The sequence below is a fragment of the Stigmatopora argus genome, chromosome 17 (assembly GCF_051989625.1).
Source record: "Stigmatopora argus isolate UIUO_Sarg chromosome 17, RoL_Sarg_1.0, whole genome shotgun sequence".
In the NCBI taxonomy this organism is placed as follows: domain Eukaryota; kingdom Metazoa; phylum Chordata; class Actinopteri; order Syngnathiformes; family Syngnathidae; genus Stigmatopora; species Stigmatopora argus.
Window position 1 is genome coordinate 11805954 of NC_135403.1, and position 22770 is coordinate 11828723.

Sequence of the window (22770 nt, forward strand, 5' to 3'; positions counted from 1 at the left end):
TGTGTTGGAGCGGAGCTGCGTGATTGGTGGAGAATTTGAGGAAGCGAACAAGTGTTACTGTCACTTGGGAAGCAGAATGGCTCTTTCACACGGACGCCAGTGACCCAGAATTTGGCAATGAGGGGTTTTGGGGGGCCTCCCTGAGGGGGTCACAACAACTACATCATTAATTTTACCGACGGTAAGTACTATGAAGGTGTTTATCCTGTATTTTTACTGTTTTAGCAAATAAAACCCAGTGACAGAGTACGGGTAAACAAGACGGCTAACGTCAACCTAAACATGTAAACACAGCTATCAAAGAACATAAGACATTACAAAACAAACTGAAAATAGTTAAAACACCGAATAAAACACATTTTGAGACGAGTTTGACATGACAACATGAGCAGTGGATAAGTACAATTTCAACGCAAAAATGTGGATTGAGTTTGCGTGTTAGTACTATTTAACGTATTCTGCTGCCCTCCTGTGGACACAAATAGTTACATCCCAGTGTTTTGGTATTTTATTGACATATTTGTATTACCATTGGTTACCGCAAATGAAATTTGATACGACCGAATTAAACAGAACATGTAACATATTTGTACTAAATAAAAATGAATTTATATCGACCAAATTGTGGTAATTTAGTTGCGTATTCGAATTTGGTCTACAGGTGGCAGTATCTCACACATTTTTGGGCTCTTGGCTGCATTTTTGAGTCATCACCTATTTCAAGTATGTCAAGCAAAGTACACAAAACCGGAAATTGCAAAACAAAGTTAAATCATCGAATGTATATAATGGAAAACTTGTGTACCTCTGAGCTTTAAAAACAAATATTACGTTACAATTTGTTCAATAGGAAAAATTCGAGTATCTTTTTGTGATGTTTTCCTCCCTAATTCACATAGCTTCTTTGTTTTATTCTGAAAGTTGACCAGAAAAAGAACGTGCATTCAAGGTGAAAATAACATGCCTGTTGCATTCAAGTCCCGTGACGAATTTACATCGGAACTTTCTCCTACCAGGAAAGACTGATGTTTCCTGCTTGTCTACGCCGAAGCTTACAGGTAGCAGCCGGACATCAAAACCCGTAGCGACTTGGAGGGTTTTGGGGGGCGACGGCTCCCTTTTTTCCTGACCAAAGCAGCACAAATGCGGGCTTAACCGAGATTTCGGGGAGCGCCGCCTGGAAACACCGAAAGGTACGAGGTGGACTTCAACGTAACCTTTTTTTTTCAGTCGATTGCATCGCTAACGTCAAAATGGCTAACTGTGGTAGCTCAATTATTCCTTGAATATGTAGTTTTTCGTACATGTACTACGAGTATAATTGTGTAGAAATGTGTTTTATTAGGTTCTAAGCGGCTGCTGTATTATGTAACGCCAACCTTTCAAATTGCTTGGTCCCCTTAATTCTAATATTTAAATGCGGGTCTTTCTACAGCTAATTTACGTAAATAAGGTACTCTAGTTTAGGTATATTATTAATTCATTTATGATCAGCATGTACTATTCTAATTCCTTTACACACTGGCTGTGTTTTTTTAATAATTTAAATGTTCAATTAATATTTTGTATGTTTCAATTGAGTTAAGTAGTTGAAATGTTTTTTTAAATAATTTTATAGGATAAAAAAAAACTTCTGATTTTAAAGTTTACATAAAACATTTATTGTTATATAAATTATATTTCAATTTCAGTTTTAATAGAAATCGGATTTAATTACATTTGCCTCATTTCATTTTTTGTTATTCTTTTTTGTCATTAAATGTTTTGTATGCATTAAGGTGAGTTTGCATTTTCTAATATTTATATACTAACCTTTTTGTACTTGTTCCCACTTTTAAATTTGACAGATATTTAGGTATATTTTCATTTTAGTGTAACATCTTTTTAAATTTAAGGATTCCTTTTTATTCAGTAAAAATGAGCGAGTTTCTGCTTTTACGATGCGCCTCAATTGCTCATGACGTATGAATCGTGCAGGAAAAAAATGAAGTATGTCCTCTTAGGAAGGAAGTGTTCTATTTTGGATTCCTCATGGTAGCCCTTTCATATTTATGCCTGTCAGCACAAGTTGCTTCACGCTGTGGTTTGATGGTGAAGACTAACACGTTTATTGCCCATTCATTTCTCTTTACGTCCAATAAATAGTGCTTGTGGTAAGCTCCCGCGTTCCCTATTTAAGGCCAGCTGAAATTGTAAGTACCGTAATGCATTAGATGTACTCGTGTTGTTCTGGAATGTTAAAAAGCAACTTCAGGTCCATTAGGCATTGGAGTGGAGCACAGTTGGAAGACGTTTTTTTTCTGGGTGCTGACATCATGATAACAATGAGCATGAACCAACATGCTGTTTAATAGATATGCATTTTTCCCCTGTATTTTTTCAATTATTTTTAACACAAAAATGCTTGTATTTATAGTATAGTGTAACCATTCTTGACCAATTTTATGTCTTAATATTTCTCCTTTTTTAATGAAGGTTCTGCCCAGACTTTTGTTTTCAAATCTGCAGAATTAGTACAAATCATTTTTTTCTTTGTGCAGTATTTTTATTTTTAGATTCACAATATTTGGAGTAGTATTACATGACCAAGCCTAATGTTTTGACTCCTGCTCCACCCTGACTTGTTTATTTTAGAAATATCTAGCATTGCGGGGCGTTATGTTGATGCCAGCTCATCATCAGCGCAAAGTTAAAAAAAATTCAAGCCAAAAGAGGCCTCAGTGTCACGTTGGCTGCATCCTAAAGAGGCCCAGCTCTTTTAGCGCTAGCTTTCCTCCTCCCGCTTGGACGTGAGCAGAATGGCGCATCCTGGCAGGATGCGCTAGCTGCCAGATCAATAGAGAAATGTTTGTTTTTTTCCTCGAAGCAAGAGAGACAGACAAAAGGACTGCTAAACAAACCAGGCTGACCTCACTCCACACAATGGAGCTCTCAGACGGAGACACAAAAAGCTTTGTCGGAAAACGTGACGTCGCTCGGGGTCGCCGTCGTACTGTACGCCGGGGCGGTAAACTAAAGTGCAATTACATTTGTAAATAAATGCCTTATGTTTTTTTTTTTTTGTGGTCCGCAGCAGGATGCGCCATTGACTCCACGTGCGTCGTTATCTAAGATGGAAGAGCAATCGGACCTGCCTAACGTTAGCATTCCCTGCCACAACGAGCAGCGGGACAAGAAAAAACGCTACACGGTATGCCCCCCACGCCCCCCAAAACAGCCCCAAGTCATTTTTACCTTCCAAAAATGTCTTATTTCCACTATTCAGGTTTATAAAGTGATCGTCAACGTGGGCCGGCAGGAGTGGTTCGTCTTCCGACGGTACGCCGAGTTCGATAAACTCTACAACACGGTGAGCGGTGGCCATTTTGTGTCCAATCTCCCGACTCGTGGTCGCCATTTTGTGTCCTATCTCCCGACTCGCGGCATTAACACGCATGGTTTTCCTCCCAGTTGAAAAAACAGTTCCCGTCGTTAAGCTTAAAGATTCCCGCCAAGAGGATCTTTGGCGATAACTTTGAACCCGGTGAGTGTCAATTTACGGCGCCGTAATTTGTCCGTAAGCTTCAATGTTTTCCACATGCGCCTTTTTTTCCGTCATAGAGTTCATCAAGCAGAGACGAGCCGGGCTGCACGAGTTCATTAAAGGCATCGTGTCGCTTCCGCAGCTTTGCAACAAGTAAGTGATTTCGAAGGGTGCGGATGGATGCCGAAAAATCCCATTTTTTTCTGGGTACAGTGAATGTACGTGCATACACATTATGACGTTCTTTCAAAAATGTGCAGTCCAGATGTGAGAAGTTTCCTGCTAATGGACAAAATGCAAAATCTGCAGAATTCCGATGCTTCCGAAGATGAGGATGACAAAGTAAGTGGACTTTGACTAAAATGTAGATATCTTCATTCTATTATATATTGTAGTGGTTTCAGGGAGGAGAAAAAGTTTGGAAATCTCTTATACAGTAATGCTGAGTCAACATAAAAAAAATAATGTTATTTATTTATTTTTTTAATCTCTGCTCATTGACAGAACAACTCATCATCCAGGAACATTAACCTGGGCCCTTCTGGAAACCCACAGTAAGTTCACAATATGTAGATTTATACATTCAAAGAAATTTGGGGGCAAAATGACACGTTTTTATTTGTGTTTTTCAGCGCCAAGCCTACTGACTTTGACTTTTTGAAAGTCATCGGCAAGGGAAGTTTTGGGAAGGTATGCCAATGATATAAAAGCAGAAAGTGTAGCTTGGTGACATTTGAAAAGTGCTTTCAATTAGAAATGTGCCATTTCTATGGCAATATCAAGAAACGGATGTATTTATTTGTCACATTTTCCAGGGGATCCATTTGCAAAAACTCAAATGTTCTCGGTTCAAGTGCTATAAAACAAGAAATAGTTGGCGCTAGCCTTTTGACTGTTTATGGGGAAGTAAAGAATCAAGCACAGCTGTGGTTTGTTGTTCCTCATCGTATCTTTCACGCTATGCAGGTGTTCCTAGCCAAAAGGAAGCTGGACGCTAAGTATTACGCCATCAAGGTCCTACAGAAAAAGGTCATTCTCAACAGAAAAGAGGTAAATGTGAAATCTGACTTAATCGTATTGGGTTTTGTTCTGGGCACGCGCACTGATTTTTGTGTCTCTCAGCAAAAACACATCATGGCCGAGCGCAACGTGCTGCTAAAGAATGTGAAACATCCCTTCCTGGTGGGCCTTCATTACTCCTTTCAGACCACGGACAAGTTGTATTTTGTCTTGGATTTCGTCAACGGAGGGGAAGTGAGTAGTGAGTCATGTGTTGGAAAAAAAAAAAAAAAAGGAAAACAGTTGGTGGTGGAAAAATAACAACACTAGCGCAGTCAGAGGAATTTGACTGGAAAGCCGAATAGTAGCCCGCGTTGGTGGACGTCGTTTTTGCAACTTCCTCTATGGATCTTGCTTTTAAAAGCTGCCTCGTGACTCTGAGTCGGAGAGAGAAAACATGACATTTTGCTTCACCAGCATGCTAGCGGACGTCACAAACGCCTAGTTTCAAAAATTAATTAAATTCAACTGGAAGATATTTTGAATTCGAGAAATGCCATTTACATTTGAACTCATGGAAGATTTTTTTTGTTAAATGTCCCTGTCAGCTTTTCTTCCACCTTCAAAAGGAGCGGACTTTTCTGGAACCGCGAGCCAAGTTCTACATCGCCGAAATGGCCAGCGCCCTCGGCTACCTGCACTCGCTCAACATCGTATATAGGTATGCCCTAATGACCTCATTCCCCGACGCATGCAGTCAACTACAATGATGATCCTTCCTTCCAGAGACTTGAAACCTGAAAATATCCTGCTTGACCATGAAGTGAGTACCACATTTTCCTATTTTTCTGCTCTCCCCAGTTCCAACTGTAACAGAACACGTGATTGGATTAGCTAATGAGCCCCCCTTTACCACCCTAGCAACGGGCAGAAAGTGCAGAAACCACGAATGCACCGGCCAACATTCCTGGACCTCACAATAGACTCACTCAGTTGCCGTGTGGTGTAATAAACGAAATGCTTGTCGTGGCACATGTCGACTAAAACGTTCCCCGTCTCGTCCCCCTCGCCTCTTTTAAAAGGGTCACATCATTTTGACCGATTTTGGCCTGTGCAAGGAAGGCATTTCCCAGACGGACACCACTAGCACTTTTTGTGGCACGCCTGAGGTAAGCAGTCACTCACACTGACTTTAATCAACTTTAATCCTAAAATTTGACTGGAAATTTGATATCTTGCTAGTATTTGGCTCCAGAGGTGCTAAGGAAGCAGCCTTATGACAACACGGTGGACTGGTGGTGTCTCGGTTCCGTACTCTACGAGATGCTATTTGGCTTGGTGAGTCTTCGCTCGAGTCTGCAAAATATCAATCAAAAGAGGTGTCCTTGTTTTTTGTGAAAGGAACGCCAGGGGAAATAGGTTTGGACACCATTGGTCTAAAATAATCTACGTGCCTTTCCTGCAGCCGCCATTTTACAGCAGGGACACGCACGAGATGTACGACAACATTTTGCATAAGCCGCTGGTAGTACGCGCGGGGGCATCCAACGCGGCGTGGGCGCTGCTGCAAGGGCTCCTGGAAAAAGATGGAGCGCTCAGACTGGGAGCCCAGGATGACTTGGCAAGGGACACATTTTTCCGTATTGTGTTAGCTTCCTCTAGTGGAATTTTAATGAACTTTTTCCATTTTATTTTGTTTTTCAGAATGAGATCAAAACACACCCTTTCTTTGCCTCCATCAACTGGAATGATCTTGAACAGAAGAGGATCACTCCCCCGTTTACGCCCAACGTGGTAATTTTACAGTAAATAATGTGATTTATAATAATCAGTGATAAATCAACTCTCAAAATAATCATTTGTGGCACCACAGAACCTTTCAATGTTTTCTTTCGTCTTCTTTTTCAATAGAACTCTTTCTCCGACATCTCAAATTTTGACCCCGAGTTCACAGAGGAAATGGTGCCCAACTCTGTTTGCTGGACCCAAGAACATTCCATCGTCAACGCCAGCGTGATGGAAGCCGATGACGCCTTTGTGGGCTTCTCGTACGCCCCACCCTCCGATGACTCGTTCCTATAATATGTCACTTCCCGACGGCGACTCCATCATAGTCATCTTAAAAGGGAAGAAAATGCATCATGGGTATTCTACGAAGCCAAAGGAAGCAGCTGTGGTTAATACAATGGCACTTAAAAAAGATTTTATTGGGAATGAACTATGATGGAGAGAAATCATACTTTTTTTTTTACCCATTTGTATTTATATAAATATATTTATATAAAGAGGAAAATATCTTATTTTAAGAAAATATGGGCATTTATTCAGCATTGAAGTCACCCCAAAATGTGCCTTATCTTTGTCAAAACAAAAAAGAATGGTCACTGGACTTTAAAGGGCAGAATTGGATGAGAAAATTGTCTTTGACTCGCAGCTTTGTTGTAGATTTGTTTTTTTGTGTATTCTCTAACTTGCTCTAGAATTACTTGAGTCCACAAAAAAGCTTTTTTTGCATTTCACAGGTCACATTTGTTTTTATAATTATGATTTCAGCAGGTTCATGGTCCTGCTCAGTAATAAAAAAAAGATATAAATTGAAAAATGTCTGGAGTGTTTGAAACAATTGCCAGTGATTTAAAATAAATTCTGTGAATGAGCTTTTTTCCTGATTTTTTTATGCTTCAGGCAAGTCTATAAGTTTAGATAAATATTGCATACAAAATCCCTTTTTAGCAAAACCTGTGATAAAAAATATATTTCAGGATTAATTTAAATATTGGATTTAGAAAGTAATTGTTTTTTTCCAGTATCGAAACTTTACGGTGGCCCATTTTGATGACATCACTCATTTTTGCCGCTACTTCTGCTTGGTTGCCATGGAAACGTCTTTTAGCGCGAATTACCAAAAAAGGAAGAGGTCATCTTGTTTCCATTTAAAAATGTCGGACCTCCTTTGTTTGCAAAAGTCCGTCCTTTCCTATTTAAATACCAGCGGCGGCCTTTCGAAACTCGCCCACGACTGCGAGTCGTTTCACGGTAAAGTAAACTTTTAATTTCCACTTAGTTTTGGGCTAATTATCATTCATTTATGCTAATAGACCACCAGCACGACGAAGCAGTGTACCGCTTTTGTATCAATGTCGACCTCTCTGATGTAATTGAGTTGGACGCTGAGCTGGGTAACTGCATATTGCACGACCACCAGCGAGCCACCACTCTTTTTCAGTCTGTAAGGAAATTTAGAGATGAATTATGACCCTCACTAATTCTTCGAGTTAATAGTAATTCGTTTTTCTTGTAGGTTTGCTTCGCGGCCATAAAGACGCTATCACTTGTGGACAAAATACATACAGAATGCCAGGTAAATTAAACAATTTAACAATATACCTTGAGTATACTCCAAGAATATCATTTACATATGTTTATGTTAATATACATTTATAAAACAGTAGTAGAAATGCATGAATAATGCCCAATACTTCAGGTTGTGTTCACTGCTAATTAGCCTTGAGGCCCACCTGTTTACTAATGCTAGCTCCAGGCTAGTAACAAATTGTCTTTTGTGTCTGTTGAGGTTCACGTCATTTTGAAGCTAACGCACCTGCCCCCATTTCCCGAGTACAACTTGGACCTGGCCAGTTTCCCTCGCATGCGTCCCAAAATGATGCCTGTTGTCATGGAAGGCCTGGTTATAGCTACGACAAGGGTCACCAAATACACTCGGGGGGCCCGGTTCCTCTGCAGTAATGACAATTGTCCATTCTCTAAGGGTAAGGAACTCTAATTTTGGGATGCTTTTGGGTCGCTTTTGGGTCAAACTCTAGCAGGAGAATTCTGAAAACTGCCATGACCTTGACTCTTTTAGGATTCCACACTATTCGGGTTCACACTCCTGGAGCCACAGAGTCAGTGACGGTGAGAAAGGATTTCATCTGCAATGCCTGCACCTCAGCACTCAAAGAGGATGTCAAGTTCAGAGTGTTGGGAGGTGAGGAAGACCACAAAACACATCTTTAATATTTTTTGTTTATGGGAAAAAGCACAAATCCTCTAAATAATGATGTTTCTTTGTGACAGACAAGCAATTTGTGGAATTGATTCACGGTGACGCACTCAATGTTCTCCGTGGCCATCAACAGAGCTCGCTCAGATACCAATCAATTACACTGTTTCTCAGAGGTACTTTTTGTATGTTTCCAGAGCAGTTAAAGTACATTAAAGGTCTCGGTATATAATATCTAGTTTTCAACTAGAAAATTCAGGTTTTACCACTTATAACACTATTTAATTCTTATACAGCAGTTATTTAAAAATAAACAAATGTAATTATTGAAGAACGATGTCAAATAAGGATTGTCATAATAAAAAATATATACTTTTGAGACCTTCCATCCATATGGTTAAATGTTGAGATTGTGGCCTACAAAAAAAATTTTGCATCTGCTTAGGCATTCCTTACGCAAAATTTCACGCAGATTGCAATTGAATAAAGTATAAAAAAAATAGTGTAGTATTTTCTTTGAGTTTTTAATGTTTTTTTCCAGCTACAATACAAAGATGTCAGAGTATCTGAGATGAATGTTATAATTTATTAGGCCTTTACAATGGGGTAAACATTCTTCACTCTTATCCCCATGGGTAAATAATATTGTGGAATTATAGCACAAATTTGGAGGTTCCACTGTACATTGATGTCATTGTTGTTGGGAGAACCGTAAATCAAATTGGCGCTGGTGAGTTGTGGCATATCAATTTTCATTTTTGAGGTACAAAGGTGCCCTGAATTAAGAGACCAAACATTTACACCACCGCTATTTGTTTGTAAAACGTACTCCCTCATCCATTATGTTCACTCCTAACACTGAATGATGTGATTTTAATTCCGACTATTTACACACAGTCATGTCGGTGGAGTTTTCTCATTAATATTGTGTCGCTTTCGCTGAATGAAACTCACTTCGGAACACAAACTTTGCAGGGGGAATAGTTCAAATAAATACATGTCGGTGCCTGGTTCGGAGGGGTATTAAGTGTTTCTGCCCTTGCCTGTAACGCTGTCCAGCCACTACCCCTTGAGAGTTTAGCAAAACTCGGCGGCTGGGATTAACATATTCTGGAATGGAATACACCGGCTTCCCGTTACTAACATGTTAATAGGTGCAAAGGGGCGCTCATTACGACTCGCTTACAGCCGAATCTTTGTTTCTAAAAGGGCCTCACGCTTGTTTGTCTTGGCAGTGGCGGGTAGGTGGCATGCGAGTTTTTGCGTTCCCTTTGAGACTGATTGCTTTGTTTGCCTGCCTACAGATGAGCTTTGTAACGTGATGAGCATCGGTCAGCGCTACCGAGTGATAGGCATCCCCGCGCACGTTCACCGGGCTCCCAACATCACTTGGAGCGTAGAGGCCAACAGCGTCCAGCCGTGGGAGCCGGAGTGTAAGGGAGACCACTGAAAATAAACATTGGGTTAAGTAATGTGAGCTAGCGTGGTTTAAATTAGAATAGCAGCTGTGAGGATGCTAGCATTTTATTGAATTATTTTCCTGCTGTTTATTTTGGGGGGATTTTCAGGGTCACTACCTTTTGATTTTCAGACACTTTCTTTTTTGGGGGTCACCTGTTAATTAAGAGGCAATTGTGGGTCAATTCCTTTTGATTTTAAGACATTTAGAAGTCACCTTGTGTTGATTTGGGGTCATTTCCTACTTATTTCACTCAATTCTTTTTGGTTTTGGGGAAATTCTTGATGACTTTTAAAATTTAATTCTTTTAAAAATCATCTTCAACATAAAACTAATTGATTTATTGTCACAAGCTGTTTTCTTGATTTTATACACGTAGATCCACGTGAAATAAACAACAAGTTCAAGGAGCTGCTTAAGGCTACCAGAGATTCCCCTTGGAGGTTCTCAGCTGTGATCACTCATTGCTTTGGTCTGGACGTGGTTCCTCCGGGTCTTTTCAACACCTTGAAGCTCTGCTTGTTACTCAGCTTGGTACAGACTGAAACAAATGAAAAAAACACACTATTCAACTTGGACCTCTTGGTAACAACAGATGACAAACTCATATTAGACAGGTAAAATGCTCTGAATCTATTATATCTCTCTGAATGATTTGAACTTTAGTTGTCTTATTTGGCAGGTTAATGACATATGGCTTGAGCTTAGCGCAACGAGGGGTGCGACATCCGGCTTCGGGGAAGTTGTTCGCATCCCTGTCCCAGGATGAGCACGGGGCAGGCACCGCCAACATCCATGCTGGCTCGGTTCTGCTTGCCGGCGGTGGCGTTTGCATGCTGGGAGACCTGAGTGGTTTCAAAAAGGACAAACTGGATGCTATTCAGTCAGGTAGGCACATCTTTATGGGACTTGTTTAGCCCTAAAGGGACAATCAGCACCTTTTAATGGGTTTGTATTTCACCTGGGAATACGTAATTGATATTTTATCATATGAAAACCATGTGATTGCTACGTCAGCTCTGGACAGCCGTACAGTGACTGTATTCATCCCTGGGAAGAAGTACGGCGAAGATGTGGACCAGCATCTGTCCTTCCCTGTGTCATGCAGCTTCTGGGCCCTCACAGACTCCACGCGTGCTCCTTGGCGGTCCAACAAGGACTATGACGCCACATTGGGAACAGCGGTAGGTGTCATTTTTAAGTTACCTGGTCATCTTTAGAACAGCACAGTGCAGTACTGCTGTGTGGACAGGAACTGGGGTCGATACCGCCTCAATTGGCAGACCGCTTTGGACTGGTGGTTCAATGTGTGGATCATGCAGGGAACCAAGTTGCCCTTGCACAGGCTGTGCATACCCTTCAGCAGGCAGTACATCCTGGGGAACGCCTCTACCCGTCCTTGGTGGACATCTCCAGTGAAGACTACAAGGAGGTACTGAAACATTTGAACCTTAATTTCTTCTTGATATGTTTTTTTCTCTCTCACCAGTTGGTGGCATATGCCCAAAACCTTCACGCAGATTTAAGTGCCAGCGCACAGATGATAATACACGGCTATTACATGGCTAGCCGAACAGTCCGCTCGAAAAGCCACAGCAGCGAGATGTCCGTGGCCTCCATCAAATTGCTGTAAGCTTAGTTTCATCTTTATCACAAGTGCAGTAAAAGTTAGAAAATTGGAATAACTAGAATAGTTTGCGTCAAATTTAAAATCTTTATCAGATGTTAGAACAAGTAGCTGCTTTGAGATATTTTCGTACAACGTCTCAATAAGGTCTCTTTTATGGTCCACATTTTACTTGACTAATTTGTCGGTTAGTATATGCACATCAAGTACCTTTAGCATCCACTTGGTGGCACTGTCGTCCCTGCCACCTTCAAAATCACTAGAAAAAAATGAAAAAAATCAATGGCGTTAAATTTCACTTACTACCTTTTAATCGCCATTTGATTCATGAAAAATGCAAGTGATTATTGAGTAATGATTTTCATGTTTGTTGAAACAGGATCTCGTTAGCAGAAGCCCATTGCAAATTAAGCCTGCGACGGCAAGTACTTGAGGAAGATGCGGTGATTGCCGTTCTCCTCTGTGAGAACTCAATCACTCTCAAGCATGGTACACTTAGTTTTTATTTTATAATTATCACTGCTTCAATTTTTTCCATGACTAAACTACACCTATCTTAAAAAGGGACGGGCGTGTTGGTTATCCCACCCGACGCCGTGTTTCCTGGCGACCTGGGAGATGCGGACAGCCTGCTTAGGAGAGACCAATCCCTAGAGCAGCTCCACCAGAGCATCCTACGCTTCATAAACTCCTACGCCCCGCAACCAGACGCATATGCCACAGAAGAGTAGCAGGAGAGCCGTGATATATACACACACAAGTTATAAGTAAGGACAACAAATTTATTCTTTTTAAATGCTTTATTTCAGACAATTAGATTTAGGACAGCATGCAGGGTTTCCACCAGCACTGAGGGAACACTGTATGTAACAGTTTAACACATTTTAAAATAAATGCCCAAGTAGAGCTAAAGTATGATTTCTTTCTGTGTCTGGAACTCTGCTGTTTATCTGTCGGAGCAAAAAAAGAAAGAAATGGTGGCATTGAATACGTGAAGCAATTTTGCTCATGTACAATAATGTTCTTGCATTGGAATTCAGTAGTCACAGTATCACCACTTTTTTTGTCTGACGGGTAAACGGCAAAAAGGTGAGCTCATCATTATGCCCATTAAAATGAAGGATTGTCAATTTGACACTTTTCTTACCACAAGATGAAGCGAGCCTTTCAATATTCAGTCCCTTGTGGTTAGTGATGACCTGTAGAGGGGGGGAGAAAGTCACTTTCATAGTCTTCAATTGTATTTGTGCATGGAGACAGCTATTGATTGTCTTCCATCAAGCGATTCAGTCGACACAATGTCACCAGTTGTAATGTCTGACGGGTAAACGGCAAAAAGTTGAGCTCATCATTAGCGCTTCTGGCATAGACGTGTTAGTGTGGTATAGTTTATATGGTGTACTCACAGAGAAAGCTGTTCATTTTTCACAGTTGAGCAGCTTGCCTGTAGTCACAATGGGAGAAAAACACATTACTTCTACAATCATTTACAGCAACTCTCCACAAAATGGCTCCCGTCTTGCAGCAAGTAATTCAGTTGTCACGTCTCACCATTGGTTTGTCTGACGGGTAAACGGCTTATATGTGAACTCATCATTTCATGCTGCAAGAATAGCCACGATTTTAATTTGTAGCCCTAAGACAACATTATTCCCCCCAAAAAATGACATCTTACTCATAATGACCCCTGAAGTGAGCTTTATCGATTAAGTGAGGGTACACTGACGGGATCGCCAATACAGTTGACGGATCACCTAAAGGTCAAAGTGCACCGACACGACACCGTTTGAGGGACATGAGCGTCTGAGGCCGAGGGTTCAACATCGGGCCACCACCTCTGCCGCGACCTTGTTTCCTCAAATTGTAAGAAGCGTCTAAATAATGGCCGAGGGGTCACGCCCCCTCTGGGCAGCGACAAATTTAGACACTCTCACCTGTCTATTGTAGTGATTAATAACTTCACCTTAAGGGAGATGCGAAGCGATCAATCGATGGCAGGCTTCAGAAAGTTACAAATCTTAATTTTAAAGCGCATGGCTTGCAATCAGGTAGAGATATTTTACTACAACTATATAAAATTATTGTTTTGAAGTAACCCTTACAGTAATAAAACATAACTCTTATAGTACTGCTTTAAATTGGGGTTTCTGATCTTTGCGCGGTATTTCAGGGGACGACCCATAAACGTATACTTACTTACCTCTGTAGATGTAAACATAAATAAACTATTAAAACTTCAAAATAACCTAACTTTAAAACGAGCCTTTCTTTATGTCCACGTGGTCACCATGCGAGCTCCACCATACATAGAGCTAACCAACGTCTTCAACTAAATATAGTGCAGAAAATACATTACGATCTAATATTACTAGACCCAGTTACCCTAACTCACCTTTTCACGTGTTAAACTCTACGATCGGTCGAGAATCTAGCCAAAATGTCACGATTTGCAGTGAAGTGGCGAAGAGCAACGAGGCACAACCGCCTCGTGTTCTCGTTTTCTTGCTGGAAAGGAAGGACTATTGCGCGCGTGCGCAGTGGGCTCCAACATGAACGTCGATGACGCCCTAAAAAAGGCGAAACTATTAAACGAAAATAATTATATTTCACCGTGTTTCTAAAAATATTTGATAATATAAACGTATTTATTTAAAATAATTATATTCCCCCGTGTTTCTAAAAATATTTGATAATATAAAAACTTTTTTTTTTAACACTCAATAAATGCGGACCCACTTTTTTCACAATTATTAATCTTTACTTCTCTTAAATAGTCTTGATATATGGTACAATATAATTACATCATTTTCAAACCTATCTTTTCAATCACAAAGCATGCACATGTTAAAAAAAACTACATAGTAGGGAACATGAGCCTGTGAGTCCCCCTATTGTTGACCCCCTGACAGACCACTTCACATGACAGATGTTAACTTACTCATACATCCATTTTAGTGCAAAAGCCGTAGGTGCACACTGCAAACATGACGGCCTTATTATTATCATAGCCAAAGATCATACTGAATTGAAAGGTGGTATGTAAATTGAAAGGTGTATTGAGCTACACATTGCAAACAAGACTGAAACGACAACACGGGAAAAAAACAACACATCACATCATATATTAATTTACACTCCGTCTCCCTGTATAGCTATAGTGGAATATTCTACGTGTCCTTTAGCACCTCTCATGCAAATGGCGACCATTTGGATGCTTTACTTGGACTTAGATGATGATGATGGGCCTTGCTCCTCAGATTCGGAAGGAGTGTTGAGGAAATGACCGCTCGCTCCCACGTACAGTCTGGATCTCATCGGCCATTTCTGTGACAGGATATGTTCGCATTAGACATATAGGTCTCGAAAATTTGACAGCGATATGGTCGATTTTGATTGGGGACTCTGAAATGAAATTGACGTCTATCGCTGTCAATGTCAGTAAGTAACCTTAAATACATGACATTATCTTTTGACTATATTGGAGCGATACATGTAAGTGTGGTGCCAGCGGTAAGTGAGCTCAAAGTATACAGTTAAACATTATTGTAGAATAATTTAATTTCTATGAACTTTTTCTCTAAATTTTAATACAGCGTCTAAGCCTATATTTAGCTTAATGCTACGATAGTTTGAACTTTTTTGTCTGTTTATTGAAAACAGTGTGGCAAGGACCAACTCAGAAATAAAAAGAATAACACACAGATGCAAAGTAGAAATATGTAACCATGGCTGTTAATTTAATTTGGTAAAATAGTAGTTTACATTACATACAGTTAGTTGTAATTGTGAAATGTAAAATGTGTTTAATCCGTAGTTTATTGGTTTATGCATAGTAATCAATGCTCATCATGAAAACTAGAGCCGAACAATTACAAATAAATATAATCCAATAGGCCTTACTTTTAGATATATATATGTATAATAACATATTGTATTGTATAATTGTAATTGCTTTAAAACTGACTCTATTTTTCCCTGCCAATCTAAGTCTCTACAAATAAGAGGTGATATAATATGGGTTAATATTTTGGTACCTATAGTCCAATTGGAAAAAAAATGAAGAGCGAACATTGTTTCTAATGATATTTAAACCCATGCAATAATACGAATATGATTGAAAGATAGGACAAAATGGATGATAATATTAGTGTTTGACCGACCTTGACCGGGTGCAGGTACCCCTGCCCTTTGAGTGAGTGCAATGCCTGGCTCTCGCCTTCATCGACTCCTTCCTCTTGCAGAGTTCGAGTCAAGTGGGCAATGTACGTGGTGGCCAGTATCAACACGTCCAGCTTGGACAGCTTGGTGTCGGGAGGCACCGACGGCAGCGTCCGTTGCAGCTCCAGGAAGGCGTTCCTCAAAGTCTGCACGCGGCTCCTCTCCCTCGCGGCGTTGGCCGCCGCCGGCCGCCCCCTGCCGCCGCCCTGCGATGGCCCCCGACCCGCGGGGCTGGAGCTCGGGCTGGATCCGGGGCTGTCATCCACCACCGTCACGCTGTCCATTCGGTGCGTCTGCCTCCCGACCATTTTAATGCCCTTACGAGTTCAATGACACACACGTTGCGTTAAAGTTCACTCACGGTTTAGTTGACTTAAAGTGAAGTAGGACATAATTTAATCAACAAGCAAAATAGTGCACTATGTGCATTTTATTTGTAAAGTGAAGTTATCACAAATCGTAATAAGTCCTCATAGCTCAATTTGGCCCACCAAAAAAATACCACAAAAATGTCATCTTCATAAAATGTAAACAGGATTGTCGCTTAAATATGGGTTTAATGAGTAAACAGTATTCTTGCATGAGTTTGAGTTTATTGTAAAACCACCATTACATGTTCAATACATTTTATTCTTACATGGGTCAATTTCACCCATCAAAACAATAACCAATAAGTATAATTTAACCCCCATTTTTGATTAATATGAAAAAAAATCAATAGATTATAAAATAGCTTTGTCAAGTTGCTGGAAGTTTCTTAAGTACACAAATTTCCCCCAATAACAATCAATGTTTTCATCCTAGAACAAAATGTACATTTTGTAACAGCTTAATATGAAAACCACACATACAATGAGGGAAAAAATATCTAAATAGAAATAACTCAATAATTTTGAGTAACACAAACTCATACTGAATTTTACTTTGAAATGAAGCCCATGTTTCAACTCGTGTAACAATACAGTTTGACATAGGCCAATTTTGACCCGTCTTTTAAAAAAAATAGCTTAAAATAGCTCAATCATCAAAAGACAAAACCAACCTGAAGTTCTCCAATAAGGCGTCATCAAAGTCTGCATACCACCCTTGAAAAAGCCACTAAATTGTCCCCAGGACGCCCCACCTGGGTCAAAAAAAATCTCTCTCTTTTAGCTTTCACGTATCAATTAATCACCTCCCAGTGTGACTCTTGACTTTCCCTCCTCTCCTTCTCTGCTTGTTTGCGTCTTGAGGGCTGGGTTCCCTTCCTTTTCCACTCTCGCCGCTCAAGGCCGCAGTACCATTCTAATTGGCTGCCTTGACGAGCCTATCAGAAAATGACCCCTCTTTTTTTCTTCCCCTCTAACTCCGAGGATGAAAGGCCTGTCCATCAAAAGGCTTCTTGCAGTAGACCGTGAACACAACTTAAGAAGGTGATATGCCAAAAAAAAAAGTTATTTTTGCAATCAACAGTGAGGAAATTCTCCAGAGGTTTCTTAATGAATCCTCTTGGGATGCCATGTTAAATGAAAATAGGCTACGCAAAAGCATAGTGCTAAAAAATCCCCCCAAACATTGTTCATACTGTTTCATAACTGTATTACAGCAACGAAGATTTTTTCTTCAAAAAAAAAAACGGCTCCAACAGGGGAGAAAATGTCTTGTTTTTTTAAGGCCCGAGTAATAGTATCCTGCGGGGCTAATAATTCAGCTAAGTAGAGGAAGGTCAAGTAAGCTTATTTGCCTAATTACCTCGCTCACAATCGGATGCCCGTGTCACAATTTGCGATTTATAATTTCAATCAAGACAAAACCTTACAAGAACAGAGACAGAAATGTGGTATTTCTAGCAGTAAATTATATCAAGAACAGCATCTAGGGACTTTTTATATAAAAAAAAAAATCCTCCCTCGAAACGTTATTATTATTATTATTATTTTACACAAGCCTGATGTGACGCTGATGTAGTTGAGCTCTCGACGCAGGGAGCTTTTTATCTGCAGAACCCTAGAAGAAAATTAAATATTATATTTTCCCAAATTGGAAGATTATGGAATCATAAAACGAGTGATAATTAACCTGTGAGGCCACTGAGGCTCCCAGCCTTGCGCGTGCGTGGCAGCAGACGTGAGGCGGGCGGCCAATCTGACCCGTGCCGCCGTTATCTAGGACACAAAAGGATTACTATATTAACAATATATTATGTTCAACAGCTTCCAATAATTTTTCTAATTTGTTTATTTTATATTCCCTTAAGACTTCAAATTTTCTTCTTTAGGTATAAATAATTGTAATGCATCATTTTTTTGTATACTATATCAATGACTACCCCATCATTTCTATCTAAAAATTGACACGTTATAACATAAATCATTTTAAAAGCGAAACCACCTCATTAAGATGTGAAAATATTTTGAACCCTTCTCAAACATTTTCCTTTAAAAAGTTTGAATCCCCAAACTATTGTTTGAATTTTAACACTGAGCCAAAATATAAAATAAGAACCCAGCCTTTCCAAATTGCACAAAAAGAGTAAGTCGATTAAATTGTCCATATTTAAACTGTACTTTAGAAATGTACACCGTTTGAACATTAAATTTACAGGCGCCCTCCTAGCTTACTTTTTAATGATTCAATAGAATGAAGAGTGAATAGGAATTAACAGCAATCCCTTACTTGTTAATAGCGAGGGTTTAATCTGTGCCGTCTCCTTCTTCTTCTTCTTCTTGGATTCTTTGGATGCTTTCCAGTTGACCAGAAACTCTCGAGTCACCTCCTTAATGTCCCGATCATCTAATACCCCTAAAAATACAAACAATTGAGACATGTTTGACCTTAAAAGACAAAAAAAAATCCTTTTTTTTACGTAGTGTTTTGCACGCCGTGATCATTCGGTCTCTGTACTTGGCGGTTTTACACGCAGGATTTCCCCGTAGATCCATTTGAATGAGCCAAGGCCAAGACCCCAACACATCTTCAAGCTCCTGTAGTGTAAAGAAAAAAACATCTCAGCTTTTGTGTTAACACGTGCCACCTTGCCCAAATACGCAGTAAATCCCCTTCTCAGTATGTAGCTAATCAGAGACAAACACGGAAGAACGCTTAATGCAAAGTCCATAAACAAGCCATCAGTCTGCTTTAATAAACAGTGTCGCCGGTTTCATGTTAACTTCAAGTGTCCCCCAGGGGTCTGCACTTGTATGTTTATCCAAAAGGCACATTAATCCACGCCGTGGAAATATGAACGCTCTCTGGACACGCTCTGATTGTTCATTGCCTTCCTGTCTTGGCCAAAGCGCTTCCACTTTACCCAGTGCGCTGCAATCAGTTCAAGGGGGGTGGGTGTGTGTGTTGGGGTGAGGGGCCTGAGCACAGCTTTGATAAATGATCGTGTCAGGGCCGTCACTCAGAAGCCACTGAGACTAAATCGGCACCCCCTTCAGTTCCAGAGGGAAGCTGGGAGTTCCAACTCAGCCGGGCTAATGATGGGCCAGTTATGAACCTGCATTTGACCAGCGCTTCGATTGATGACGAAGATGCTACCCATTTGTCACCCGGGCTGACTGCCTGTCATAATCTATTTTTTTTCTGGGAGGTGGGCTGAATTGATTCTTGTGGAGGCCTGTGTTTTGGGGATCGAAAGGGGCAGACGTTGTGTATAAATTATGAGATACAGGCAAACAAAATTGACTTGCAGTACAGCAATTCAATTGGAGAATTCTCTGTAAAATAGCTTAACGTTTTATGATAAAGTTTCAATTTGGAAATGTTCACAAATAGTTGAGCCAGGATTTCCCTCAAAAATAGCTCACCTTATTTTAAAAAAAAAGTTAAAATGACAGGAATTTTGAATCTATTGTGTTATTCATTAAAAATATACAAAAATGCGCACTTATGAAACAGTTTAATAAACTAACAAAAATACAATGTGATTCATTCCAATGGCAAAAAACGAATAGGTTTGTAATAGGCTCAGTAGCCCGCTTATAAATCCCAATAATAAAAAAAAAAAAGGTTGACTTGGTGCAAAAATTTGGAAAATTACTAAAAAGAGCATTCTGAAAATTGACCTCCTCCAAACGATTCCCGGTCCCAAGTTTGGAGACACCCTTTACAAGGGAATAAGGAAATTCCCAATAGGATGTAAGGGGGGGGGGGGGAATTCAAGCAATACCTGGTGCTCGTTTTAAGCTGTCAACAAGCAAAATCCTCCAGGGAACACCTCGCTGATTTGCTGTATAATTCCAACCTCCAGAGAGTCATTGGAGCCGACGGTGAGATTTGTAGGATTTGGTTGTGTAGAACCCGCATCCCCATATCATTTCACGCTTGGCTGTGTACGGCTACATGAGGGCCTTCACGCTAATCACGGGTTGGGCAAACTTCAAGGGGAAGTCATTTAACCAAAAAGCAGTTTTACCTCTACGTCGTGGAGCTTGTTTTCAGCGGCGGAAAAATGCTGGATTTCCGTCAGCACGGCCAGGTGACAGATTTCATCCAGGTTGTTGTTACTGACGTTGAAGACGCACAGAGATTTCTGGGAAAATGAGAAAGGTTTAGGAGACTTCATTGAGATTTCAACAGATCAGCATTTCTCGTACAAAATCTTATGAGACTTCAGCGTCGTCTTTAAATCTTTTGTGACAGTTGGACATTTCACATGAGACACACGCAGGACTTGCTAGACTTCAACATCTTGTGTGACTTTAAATAATGTCACAAGATAAATCCCAGGAGGAATTTCAATATCTTGAGATTTCAGCATCTACTAGGACTTCCTTATTTCCTGCTAATTCCGTTTAAACTACAAGATTCAGGACTTTAGGGTATTTTTAGACAATACTTTCAAAAGAATACAAATTCTGTCAATCTCATGAAAATCTTGAGAGATCTCAGATGAGCCAGATTATTATTTGTAAGACTTCAGCAAATATTTTGAGACTTTTTATGCCACGAGACTTCAGCATGGCTCACAAGATTTCTGAATATTTTGTCACGCTTCAGCAAATAATTAAACTTAAATTAACCTGTGAGATGTGCCAATTCTGCAATTTTGTAGTAGGAGAATCGTCAATACAGGACAGAAAATGGTCATTCCACTGCCTTCTGGGGACTGTCAACACTACTTATATGTCGCAAGTGAGTCCATTTTTATCTTGATTATTCATTGGTCATTTTTTTATAACAATCATATAGTTGTCCCGAATGTTGAAATGTAAATTAAAGCGTTTACATTTACTAAAGGTCGTAATGCTGGATTTCTCTAATTCCCAATGCAAGTTAAGTCCTTTTCTGTATTAACACTGGTTCTTACAATCTAAGTCACCTTGATAAACTTGTGAAATGGCAACATTTATGAGAAAAAAAAAATCTGGAACTCTTTCAATTTGCACAGCAATTTCTTTGAATGATCTAAACAAACAAGAACCCGAACGCGTCTTGAGCCGTTAAACTGAGCCACACAGGGCTCTTTGACATCTTCAAACAACATCCCCTTTACATGGACCACCAACCAGCCAGGCTTGTAACCATCGTGTGTGTTTCCAGCTTCTTATCTGACCTCGCTGCATCGTTTTCAAGTGGAGAAGGATGGAGAACTATTTTTGTACAGTGGAAAAAGGAAGAAAAGTGGGTCATACGGCCAGGGAGCGCAGGGTCTTGGGGTCGAAAAGCAGCTTCTCCCCTGGGGGCAACCTCTGACTCTCCATGTGGAGTTCCTCCAGCTCGCCCAGGTTCTCCAGGCCCTCCAGCATCGAGATCTTGTTACCTCCCAGGTAGCTGGAAAACACACGTGTGGGTCTTAAAACGTGACGACCGCAAATGGTAAAAATAAAAATATGACACACTCACAGTTTGTAGAGCTTGCGCAGATGGGACAGGTTTTCAATGACTGTAATGTTATTGTTCTGCAGGTACAGATGAGTCAAATTGTGAGCAAAGTCCAAGTTGTGGATGCGCGTGACCTGGTTGTCATATAGGTAGAGGACGCTCAGATTGCGGCATTCCGAGAGGTCGCCCTGGAAAAAAGGTAAATAAGCCTGTCACTGTTCTGTTTTTTTATTCTCTCTCATTGGCTACCGTGGCCCACTTTCAATTCAATGAGTCAAGGACAAATGTTTACTCACAATGTCTTCAATGTTGTATCCAGAGAAATGGAGGTGCGTAAGGGTCCTAAGGTAGTCCTGGAGGGAGAGGCCTATTTTTTTCTTAAAGTTGTTTTTAGACTTGGCGATCAGTTCTGTAGTCAGGCGTACCATGATGAGCCTTCAGTTCGTTTCGCTCCTATGGGGAAATCATAATTTATATTCTATTAACTCTGATTACAGCAAATGTGGTTTGTGTCGCTCAATTTGTTCCTACTATGGGAAGTATACGTCAGGGTCTTTCACCACCGTGGTCCACCGTGGACATGACGTCATATAACCCAACCCTTCACTCGAACTTGTCATTATGTCAACATTTCGTGCGACATAAACCATTTCTTTCGCGTACGCACGGGGGTAAAAAATAAATAAAACACGCGGACTGAATTAATATATAGCATGTATACGGCATTTAAGCATAAAAAAGTCACTATAGGCTCGTGTTTTTAGCCGTTGATGCTAATATTTTTAGCACAACAACGGCGTGTGGTACGTCACATACTACACTACTTCACGTCGATTCCACGCACATAAATATAAGAAAATATCTTGCCTTTTTACGGAATAATTTACAACACGTGTGAGGTCAAAGTGGGGAAAAAGGTTTAAAAAGAGTGAGACCGTCAAAAAGTTATTGGGACGCTAAAAACGTCACCATGGAAACCACACGCGCCGGAAAATGGCCCCGGAAACGAGCGCAAAATTCGTTTAAACTAACAAAATAAAACTAAAGCCATTTGATAAAACTTCCCAATTACATACACGTAACAATGCGCCCAATTTGTAGTCAGGCAACACATTGGACTAGAAGTTACCATG

At 40.3% G+C, this 22770-nt stretch overlaps 4 protein-coding genes and 1 long non-coding RNA gene across 11 annotated transcripts; 2 read left to right on the top strand and 3 right to left on the bottom strand.

Annotated features, from left to right (window-relative positions):
* Positions 1-22: 22 nt before the first annotated feature.
* On the top strand, positions 23-7179 carry sgk3 (serum/glucocorticoid regulated kinase family member 3). Of its 4 annotated transcripts, XM_077624493.1 has the most exons (19): positions 47-181; positions 662-723; positions 1017-1193; positions 3074-3190; positions 3266-3349; positions 3451-3523; positions 3601-3676; positions 3784-3865; positions 4028-4077; positions 4156-4213; positions 4490-4573; positions 4646-4777; positions 5131-5243; positions 5309-5345; positions 5605-5691; positions 5765-5860; positions 5988-6143; positions 6227-6316; positions 6434-7179. In XM_077624493.1, the coding sequence occupies exons 4-19, from the start codon at positions 3113-3115 to the stop codon at positions 6602-6604; spliced, it is 1467 nt and encodes a 488-aa protein (XP_077480619.1). In that variant the 5' UTR covers positions 47-181; positions 662-723; positions 1017-1193; positions 3074-3112; the 3' UTR covers positions 6605-7179. The 4 variants fall into 4 exon arrangements, with proteins under 4 accessions (XP_077480617.1, XP_077480621.1, XP_077480619.1 ...); XM_077624491.1 differs by lacking the exon at positions 662-723 and having other exon boundaries at positions 23-181; XM_077624495.1 differs by lacking the exon at positions 662-723 and having other exon boundaries at positions 23-181; positions 3077-3190.
* A 253-nt stretch (positions 7180-7432) lies between these two features.
* mcmdc2 (minichromosome maintenance domain containing 2) lies at positions 7433-21620 on the top strand. Of its 4 annotated transcripts, XR_013305937.1 has the most exons (17): positions 7433-7558; positions 7621-7751; positions 7824-7883; positions 8097-8292; positions 8388-8510; positions 8600-8701; positions 9830-9958; positions 10364-10601; positions 10667-10872; positions 11002-11168; positions 11237-11416; positions 11474-11613; positions 11991-12100; positions 12176-12378; positions 15853-16116; positions 20868-20947; positions 21356-21620. XR_013305937.1 is itself a non-coding variant. In XM_077624659.1 (15 exons), exons 1-14 carry the CDS (start codon positions 7462-7464, stop codon positions 12340-12342), a joined length of 2046 nt encoding a protein of 681 aa, XP_077480785.1. In that variant the 5' UTR covers positions 7433-7461; the 3' UTR covers positions 12343-12378; positions 15853-16413. The 4 variants fall into 4 exon arrangements, 2 of the variants coding, with proteins under 2 accessions (XP_077480785.1, XP_077480786.1); XR_013305938.1 differs by lacking the exons at positions 20868-20947; positions 21356-21620 and adding an exon at positions 19252-19961; XM_077624659.1 differs by lacking the exons at positions 20868-20947; positions 21356-21620 and having other exon boundaries at positions 15853-16413.
* Positions 12393-14147, bottom strand: LOC144091949 (uncharacterized). The gene is made up of 4 exons (XR_013305939.1): positions 14004-14147; positions 13018-13055; positions 12759-12810; positions 12393-12561 (listed from the first exon to the last, which is right to left on the bottom strand). It is a non-coding gene; the product is annotated as an uncharacterized LOC144091949 (long non-coding RNA).
* On the bottom strand, positions 14828-16991 carry tcf24 (transcription factor 24). Its single transcript, XM_077624663.1, has 3 exons — positions 16872-16991; positions 15772-16146; positions 14828-14935 (listed from the first exon to the last, which is right to left on the bottom strand). Exons 2-3 carry the CDS (start codon positions 16135-16137, stop codon positions 14828-14830), a joined length of 474 nt encoding a protein of 157 aa, XP_077480789.1. The 5' UTR covers positions 16138-16146; positions 16872-16991.
* ppp1r42 (protein phosphatase 1, regulatory subunit 42) lies at positions 16409-22618 on the bottom strand. The gene is made up of 9 exons (XM_077624661.1): positions 22505-22618; positions 21934-22090; positions 21659-21825; positions 21448-21586; positions 20229-20345; positions 18675-18792; positions 18485-18610; positions 17888-17973; positions 16409-17815 (listed from the first exon to the last, which is right to left on the bottom strand). Exons 2-9 carry the CDS (start codon positions 22063-22065, stop codon positions 17747-17749), a joined length of 954 nt encoding a protein of 317 aa, XP_077480787.1. The 5' UTR covers positions 22066-22090; positions 22505-22618; the 3' UTR covers positions 16409-17746.
* Positions 22619-22770: the final 152 nt, after the last annotated feature.

Bases quoted from the DNA above. Each gene is read 5' to 3' on its own strand.
- sgk3 (XM_077624491.1), top strand. From the start codon at position 3,113: ATGGAAGAGCAATCGGACCTGCCTAACGTTAGCATTCCCTGCCACAAC. The intron at 3,677-3,783 runs GTAAGTGATTTC...AAAAATGTGCAG, and splicing joins CTTCCGCAGCTTTGCAACAA to TCCAGATGTGAGAAGTTTCC. The intron at 3,866-4,027 runs GTAAGTGGACTT...GCTCATTGACAG, and splicing joins CCGAAGATGAGGATGACAAA to AACAACTCATCATCCAGGAA.
- mcmdc2 (XM_077624659.1), top strand. From the start codon at position 7,462: ATGTCGGACCTCCTTTGTTTGCAAAAGTCCGTCCTTTCCTATTTAAAT. The intron at 8,702-9,829 runs GTACTTTTTGTA...GCCTGCCTACAG, and splicing joins AATTACACTGTTTCTCAGAG to ATGAGCTTTGTAACGTGATG. The intron at 11,169-11,236 runs GTAGGTGTCATT...CTGTGTGGACAG, and splicing joins ACGCCACATTGGGAACAGCG to GAACTGGGGTCGATACCGCC.
- tcf24 (XM_077624663.1), bottom strand. From the start codon at position 16,137: ATGGTCGGGAGGCAGACGCACCGAATGGACAGCGTGACGGTGGTGGAT. The intron at 14,936-15,771 runs GTCGGTCAAACA...ATCCTGTCACAG, and splicing joins GGTACCTGCACCCGGTCAAG to AAATGGCCGATGAGATCCAG.
- ppp1r42 (XM_077624661.1), bottom strand. From the start codon at position 22,065: ATGGTACGCCTGACTACAGAACTGATCGCCAAGTCTAAAAACAACTTT. The intron at 21,826-21,933 runs GTGAGTAAACAT...CCTTTTTTCCAG, and splicing joins GATACAACATTGAAGACATT to GGCGACCTCTCGGAATGCCG. The intron at 20,346-21,447 runs GTATGACCCACT...TCATTTTCCCAG, and splicing joins AGACCCTGCGCTCCCTGGCC to AAATCTCTGTGCGTCTTCAA.